Below are 8,599 nucleotides of genomic sequence, written 5' to 3' on the forward strand. Positions count from 1 at the left end.
CATTTGACCAGCTAAGGACTGCATCCTGCTGTTACTGCCTGAGCAGAGCCACTGTCCTGCAGAGCTCCAACCAGCTTCTTCTTTGGCAGAGGATTCTGCGCCTGCTGGTTCCATCTCGTCTCTGCCAGAGGTTTCTGTGCCTGCTGGTTCCGTCTTGTCACTGCCAGAGGTCTCCGTGTCTGCTGGTCCTGAGCCTGCCTCCGTTGGAGTGTCCGAGGGGCCCGTTCAGCAGCCTGCCTCCACTGGAGGGTCCGAGGGGCCCGTTCAGCACCCTTCCTCCACTGGAGGTTCCGAGGGGCACGTTCAGCCACATATCTCCGCTGGAGGGTCTGAGGGGCTTTTTCAGCCATCTTCAGTCTACGCTGGAGGGTCCGAGGGATCCATCCAGCCTGCAGGGCCACCACCTGCTCAATCATTTGCGGCTGCCGTGCCTCGTCTGGCCCTGTGGTTGCCATGCCACTGCCTTGTCAGGCTCAGAGTTGGAGGCCACCTTCCAGGCCTCTGACTGGACTTCTTCACCAGCACAGATGGCCTTCGGACCTGTTTTGTCGCAGGTGCTTCCTTCTCCGCAGATGGCCTCAAGATCTATTTCGTCGCTGCATTCCCCATTCCCTGCTGTCGGCCTCTGGACCTGTTCGTCGCCGCTGCTACCTTCCCTGCAGTCGGTTTGGTTAGCTATTCACACAGCTACACTGTGAGGTCAACAAATGGACTGTAATGCCACCTACCTACACACACGCACACATACACACATACAATATACTCCCTAGATATACACACTGCCTAATTTAACCATCCCATTCTGCGAAAGGACTGCTGCTATCTACCAGAACAAATGTGACTTGAGTTTGTGTTAGAACTTAGATTTTATGTTATTTATCCATAACTGTTGTTGCAATTCATTACTGCGTTTTTTACTGCTCTTTTTAAACGTATTCTTTTTAAACTGTATTTAATGTTTTAACTGTATTGTATTGTTTATTGCACCGTAGAGGCTGGTGAGAAACAGTTTTTCATTTCAGGCTGGGTAACACCATACAAAATGACAATAAACTTCTTGACTCTTTGAGTCTGAGTCTAATGATTAGCTAACTACGTTGGTGTGGCGGTACACAGCATGTGGTGCCGTGCAGGGAAGGCATGGCATCTGCAATCATGCCCCGCCAACTTAACTTGACTGTTTTTTAATTATTTTTTAAATGCTGATAAAATTTACATTACACAGAAGGAAAACTGAGATATTGTCAATCAAAACATCATGTCTCCAGTGTTTTTGAAGTTGTTTGTTCACATGGAGGGTTTAATGAGATCCATTGAGGTTAAGGCAGTGTCCAGCTCAAATAAATTAGTCTCAAAGTGGCTGTATTTTGAGGAAACCCTCACAGTGTGACTTCTATATCCATCCTGCTTTAGTGACCATTTATTTTTATGGACCAAATGAATGATAAATTTAATGTGACATATATAACTTTTGGTGGGCATGTTGAATTGAACAAATACAGATTTCTGTATTTTGCCATCATGTTTACAGCATATATTCTAATACTTTGCAGCAATTCAACTATATTGTGTCTCATATGGATCAAGAAAAACCTGCATGAGCCTATGTATATTTTTATTGCAGGGTTGTTACTGAACTCAGTTATGTTTAGCACTAATATCTACCCAGAACTTTTGATTGACTTTTTATCAGACAAGCAGATCACAACTCATTCACTATGCAGCTTTCAAGCATTTATTTATTATTCTCTAACAGGATCAGAGTTCTTTCTATTAGCAGCTATGGCATATGACAGGTATGTGTCTATATGCAAACCCCTGCAATATACAACCATCATGAAAAAAACAACTATCATAGTTTTACTAGGGTTAGCTTGGCTTCTGCCTGCTTGTCAGCTTGTGCCATCAGTTGTAATGAGTCAGAGTTATAAAATTTGCAGTTTTACTTTGAATGGAATCTTTTGTAATAATGCAATTTCCAAGCTTTACTGTGACACCTCAAGAACAACATATATCATATATGGTGTGTTTATTTTACTTAACACCGTATTTCTTCCTTTGCTTTTTATACTTTTTACTTACACAAAAATATTTATAATATGCTATCGGAGCTGCAGGGAGGTCAGGAAAAAAGCTGCACAGACTTGTTTACCTCACCTGCTTGTATTAGTCAGCTTTTCAGGTTTGTGTTCATATGATATAATTGTAGCTCGACTAGAAATGAATTTGCCAAAAGTTGCACGTTTTATATTGACCTTACAAGTAGTTTTATATCATCCTCTTTTTAATCCAATTGTTTATGGACTGAAAATGAAAGAAATCTCTAAACACCTCACGAAATTGTTCTGTGAAGGAAAACTCAACATCTGGCAAAGCTCATGTTGAAAGGGTGTAATGTAGATGTGATGTTTAATTTAACTGTTGTGTTCATGTGTGTATTATGTTTCACAATATAGAAGTTGTCTTTTCTCTGTCTGAGATATATATTATAGAAATCTATTATTTTTGCATAGTATATGTATAATATATATTTAAGATAGAGATTGTATTTGTTTGGGAGGGGGAATTATTGTTTTTAGTGTATTTGTTATTCAGATTTCTTTAAATATACTATACTGCTATTTACATACAATACACACATGGCTCTCACTAAGGGATATGTTTCCAATATCATTTTTGTTGAACACAAAAAACAAACAATAACTTGAATAATGACGCACATAATCCACATGGACTTTATGCCGTGCTATTGTGATAACATATAAACAATTATAAGATATTATCTGGGGTTTTCTCCTTACTATGAAATATAAACCACCTTAAGGGATCACTGTTGTTCTGTTTTCTTAAATGCATTTTCAATTCATTTGTTTGCTGTTGTTTTGTTTGTTTGCTCATGTTATTTATTCTTAACTTAATACTGTGTTGCTGTTAAGTTGTAAATTCAAGTTGTTAGTTTTCCTGTCTGTGTCAATAATAAAGAATAATAGCATCTTAGCAAAGAGTTGGCATTTCAGAAAGAATGAAAAGAAGAACACATTCAGTGTATCCCAATGAAGCTTTCATTATGTAAAGTTAAGGGCATTATCACAAAAACAAAACATTGGAATGGAGATGGAGACCTCTAAGGTCACCTAATAGATGTTAATTTGGTTTTGTATTTGTGTTTCAGTTTGTACAGAAAAGGTTTTTTGATATAGCAGCAGAAATACTGTGGAAAAGGAGTTGAAGTGAATAGCCCAAAAGGAGGGCCACCAAAAGAGCTCCCCTGGTATACAGTGTTCTTGTAGGACTGTAACATTCTATGTTTGTTTTTCCAAGTTTATGAAAGAAAAACACAAAGGAGCAGAGAGCAGAAAGTTCCCAAGCACGGCCTTCAGGTGGTATGGAGGGAAAGGTAACCCTGTTGGCCAATCAGACAAGCAAAGCTATTTAGTTTGTTTGGCCAGTATACAATACAGAATGTGCAGACCAGTATGTTCACGAAATGGCATTAATCCCACTCATGAGTAGCAACTTGTAGGCAGCAGTTACCACTCATTAGAACAGTTGTTCTTCTGGTTTGACTTTGGGATAAAGAAAAAAATCGGATCAGTGGACTGGATGGATGAAAAGAAACAGAGCCAGGCATGACTTATGTAGCATATTGCAGAATGTCCTACTTAACTCATGCCCATCAGATGCCATTGAGCAGCACAATGTCAGGGTTCCTGGGTCATTCATCCAGTGTTTTCAGTTTGTTCAGGTTCAGTTTATTTTCTTTTTCTTATTCTCATTTCCTGTTGTTCTGTTCCTGTTACTTCTATGTATCATTAGTTAGATTATGTTCAGCTGTTCACTAACCGGTCTCTAATCATTAATCATTCAGTCTGTATTTTTAAGTCCTCAGTTTCATCCTGGTCATGGTCATGACATTGATGTTGCTGTTGATGTTAGGTTGTTGCCGTATGCTTTGCTCATTTAATCAGTCACTCAGTCAGTCAGTCAGTCAGCCAGCCCGCCAGCCAGCCAGCCCACAATTTTGTGCTTCTGTTCTGTTCATTCACTCCATCTGCAATAAACACTTTTCACTGCGAGTCCTGTGTTTGGGTCATCCCTTCCTCTCCTCCACGCACGAAGCCCTGACACAACTGAAATTTGCTTTGTTAATGATGTAATCTATAAAACAAGCCGTTGACTACATCTACTAGACATGCCCAAAACATAAGGTGCTTTAGAGTGTATAAGAATTTCTTTTACTTATGTATTATTCAGATTATTTTATTGTATAATGCCTTAGTGCCACTGGATTTAGCATGTCTAACACTCATGCAGTTGACAGACAGACAGATGGTGGAGGTCTGGTAAGGAAGTTGGGGGGGAAGCAGACAACTCCACAGAAAGAGTCTTTTGTCTCTTTGATGACTCTGGGAAGTAGCAAGGGAGTGTGAATCTTAATGTGTGAAACAGCTGTGTACTGCCTTTTGTTACTCGAGAAGGTATTAAACTGAGAGCCATGCTAGGCTCAGGGAGAGACTCTGCTGACCGTTTGCCCCGCGATCATGCATGCTCTCCACCAAGCTTGGTATTCTGTTCTTTGTTTTGTGATTAAAGAATGCTATCTACCACTCATCGCTTGTCTGCAGGCTTTATTTAATGGAAAACTTCCACAACAAGAGCAATAGAGAAAGCGAGAAGCCAGAGAGAGAGAGGAAGTGAGAAAAAAAATACAGTGAACTCTTAAAAATACATGACATTCCAACAATGGCTGATTTAAGTGATCTGTATTAGAACTCAGGCAAAGCTAAGTTGCACCCATGCACAGTATGCATCTGTGATTAATACCTGCACTCAGGCACAGAACTCAAGAGCAGTCATTATCGTTGTGTTAAATAAGGAATCTGTACAGAATTGTCATGGCCCGTGGCTCAGCATCCAGGGAGCCGTGGGAGGCTGCGGTGGCCACACCTTTGGGCTGGGCCGCCTCCAAATCACCTGCATCTCATCTGAGGCAATCACCGGAGGACTACTTCAGCCAGCTCTGACGGCTTCTCCCCGCCAGTCTCTAAGTCTCCTCCCAGTGTGACCAGCATTCGGCGTGGAAGCCTGTCATCCTGCCATCCTGCCTGTCATCCTGCCGGACTGACTCCCTCCCTAGGATTCCCTTCACGGGCACCTCTCCCCTCCAAGCTCCACGGTCCTGCTCTACCTGTAAGCCTCGGCAACTTATGAACTCTAGCCGTTCATTTCTTGATAGACTGCGTGCTGTTAACTGTGTCTCCCCTTTCTGTTGCAGTTTCCCCACGGTCCCGATTACGGTGCTGCTGGGCTCCACGCTCCTCGTTTTCCCCCCGTGGCATGAGCCTTAGTTTTTCGTTAGTGTTGTTAAAAGATTCTTCAGTTAAATAAAGACTTGTACATAGTTCTGAGCTGCGGTGTGCTGAGTCTGCTTTGGGGTCCTGTTACCTGAACACTCCGTGTTCTGTGACAGTACAGACTGGCCAGTTATGGACCCCGCAGACCCAATGCGTTCCGCTATAAGTAGGCAGGGCGCTATGTTGGGCCGGCATGACCAGCTCCTACAATCGCTCCAAGATCAGTATCAAGAGCTCAGCGAGGCTCAGGACGGGCTGCGTCCCCAACCCCCCGATTCGGCGTACCGCGGTCTCTCATCCCCACCACCAGAACCCTTCCATGGCGAATTGGACCTGTGTGGGGGGGTTCCTTTTTCAGTGCACTCTGTTTTTCAGCCACACGCCGCAGTCCTTCCCCGATGACGCTGCCAAGATTTCCCACTTCGTGGGGCTGCTAAGGGGGAGAGCGTTGGCATGGGCTGAATCGTATTTATCTTTTCACCCGATTGATCGCTGTCGCTATGACTATTTTCTCGACGAGTTTAAGGTGACGTTTTCACCCCCGGTTTCTGAGGATAGTGCCGCGCAAAAACTACTAGCCCTCCGGCAGGGTAGGCGCAGCGTTGCGGAGTATGTGGTCGAATTCCGCACTGCAGCAGCTGCTGTGGACTGGCCCAAGACGACCTTTTCCTGCTGTGCGCTAATAGACTCCGGGGCGGAGCAGAATTTAATGGACATTCGACTAGCGGAAAAATTGGACTTGCCACTCTCACCACTAAAACCAACCATTCCAGCCTCCGCTCTAAACAACCAAGTCATTGCATATATCACTCATCAAACGGCACCGGTGAAATTAGTCACCTCTGGCAATCACAATGAGCAGACTACGTTTTTTACCTTCCCGTCCCCTGACATGCCCCTCATCCTGGGCTACCCTTGGTTGCAAACGCATAATCCCCAAATTGACTGGGCTGGAAAGAGAATCTCCAATTGGAGTGTGTTTTCTCTGGCGAATTGCATGAGGTCAGCTGTTTCCTCTACATGCGCTAGATCCGCCCAACCAGTTGTGCCGCCACCTGATCTCTCCTCAGTCCCAGCCGTATATCATGATGTGCAGGAAGTGTTTCGTAAGGATAAAGCTCACTCATTGCCACCTCATTGTCCTTACGACTGTGCTATTGATTTGTTACCTGGGGCCCTGCTGCCTTCCAGTAGGTTATACAACCTGTCCCGCCTGGAGAGAGAGTCTATGGAGCAGTACATCCAGGAATCCCTCACTGCTGGTATTATCCGACCCTCCTCCGCTGTAGGTTTTTTCTTTGTGGGGAAGAAGGACGGGTCGCTGCGGCCGTGTATTGACTATCGGGGCCTGAATGAAATTACTGTGAAGAACAAATATCCCTTGCCTTTGATTAATTCTGTTTTTGAAACTCTCCAGGAAGCTGCCGTATTCACCAAGTTAGATCTACGAAACGCATACCATCTGGTTCGTATACGTGAAGGGGACGAATGGAAGACTGCCTTTAACACCCCGCTGGGACATTTCGAATATTTGGTAATGCCGTTCGGCCTAACAAACGCACCCGCGGTCTTCCAAACCCTTGTGAATGCTGTGCTTCGAGATTTTCTGAATCTTTTTGTTTTCGTGTACCTGGATGACATTCTTATTTTTTCCAGAACCCCCGAGGAACACCAGGTTCACGTGAGGAGTGTGTTACAGTGCTTGCTGGAGAATAGATTATTTGTCAAGGCGGAGAAATGTGAATTCCACGTTTCATCTGTTTCTTTCCTGGGTTATGTCATGGTCTCCGTGCCTGCCCGGTCAGCCCCACGAGGCTACATTTGCTGTTTCTGTTCTCTCCCTCTCTGCCTGGGCGGAGCTCACTGTGGGCTACCGCCCTTGGCCCACACACACACCTGACAACAATCACCTGTCATCACCGGGAGCACTATTTGAGGCTGGAACACAGATCCTCTCGTCGCTGGATGATTGTACTACTGACATCTTCCCCCCCCCCCCGGACCTGCGACCTCCCTGCCGTGTGTGAGTGTGAGCAAAGAAGACGTGAGCGAGTGTGAGAGAGCTACCCTGTGATTCCCCGGAGTTTTGGATCCCTTCACTGTACATATATTGCACTGGCACTGTAAATAAACTACACCTTGGAGACACCTAACCGCTCTGCATTTGAGTCCCTGTAACCAGATCGTGACAGGTTATGTATTGGCAGGAGGGCAGGTGAAGACGGACCCAGCGAAAGTCAAAGCAGTTCTGGAATGGCCCGTTCCGGAGTCCCGCAAGAAGCTTCAGCGCTTCCTCGGCTTCGCCAATTTTTACAGGCGTTTCATCCGGAACTACGGTCAGGTAGCCGCACCTCTCACTCACCTCACCTCCCCTAAGGTACCGTTCACCTGGCACCCAGAGGCTCACACTGCGTTCACCAAACTGAAACAACTGTTCACATCAGCCCCGATCTTGATTCATCCCGACACCAGTAAGCAATTCATTGTGGAGGTGGATGCGTCTGACGCGGGAGTGGGGGCTGTACTGTCTCAGCGGTCGGACTCTCCAGGGAAGCTGCAGTCGTGCGCTTTCTTCTCAGGCCATCTCACCCCTTCTGAAAAGAACTACGATGTGGGAGACAAGGAGTTATTGGCCATCAAACTAGCCTTGGAAGATTGGCGCCACTGGCTGGAGGGAGCCGAGCAACCATTTCTCATTTTAACAGACCATAAGAACTTAATCTATTTCAGAACAGCCAAAAGGTTAAACTCCCGTCAGGCTCGCTGGTCTCTATTCTTCACCCGGTTTAACTTTACACTCTCCTACCGCCCAGGCTCCCGCAACGTCAAACCCGACGCTCTCTCCCGTCAATACTCCCTGGATGCGGACTCATCGCCGTCAGCAACGGTCCTGCCCGCCGCCTGTGTGGTGGGGCCCTCACCTGGGACATAGAAGAAACCATCCGTCAGGCTCTCCGGGGAGATCCCGACCCAGGTACCGGGCCTCCTGGGCGGCGTTTTGTTCCTGCTGCCGCCCGTGGAGCCGTCATTCACTGGGCTCACACCGCGCGATTTTCTTGCCACCCTGGTGTGAATAGAACTGTTAACCTGCTAAAACGTCGGTTCTGGTGGAAATCTTTGATAAGAGACGTAAAAGACTATGTGTCAGCCTGCTCCACCTGTGCTCGTAATAAACAGTCCACCAAACACCCAGCGGGCCTGCTCCACGCTCTCCCAACGCCACACCGTCCCTGGTCCCACATTTC

General features: G+C 45.7%; 1 protein-coding gene across 1 annotated transcript; it reads left to right on the forward strand.

The window, feature by feature from the left end:
* Nucleotides 1-1,428: 1,428 nt before the first annotated feature.
* LOC309690415 (olfactory receptor 10J5-like) lies at nucleotides 1,429-2,385 on the forward strand (the record flags this gene model as incomplete). Its single annotated transcript, XM_082507448.1, has 1 exon — nucleotides 1,429-2,385. The coding sequence occupies one exon, from the start codon at nucleotides 1,429-1,431 to the stop codon at nucleotides 2,383-2,385; it is 957 nt and encodes a 318-aa protein (XP_082363574.1).
* Between the last annotated feature and the right edge of the window lie 6,214 nt (nucleotides 2,386-8,599).

Source organism: Aulonocara stuartgranti (genome assembly GCF_965226115.1).
Source record: "Aulonocara stuartgranti genome assembly, chromosome: 16".
In the NCBI taxonomy this organism is placed as follows: Eukaryota; Metazoa; Chordata; class Actinopteri; order Cichliformes; family Cichlidae; genus Aulonocara; species Aulonocara stuartgranti.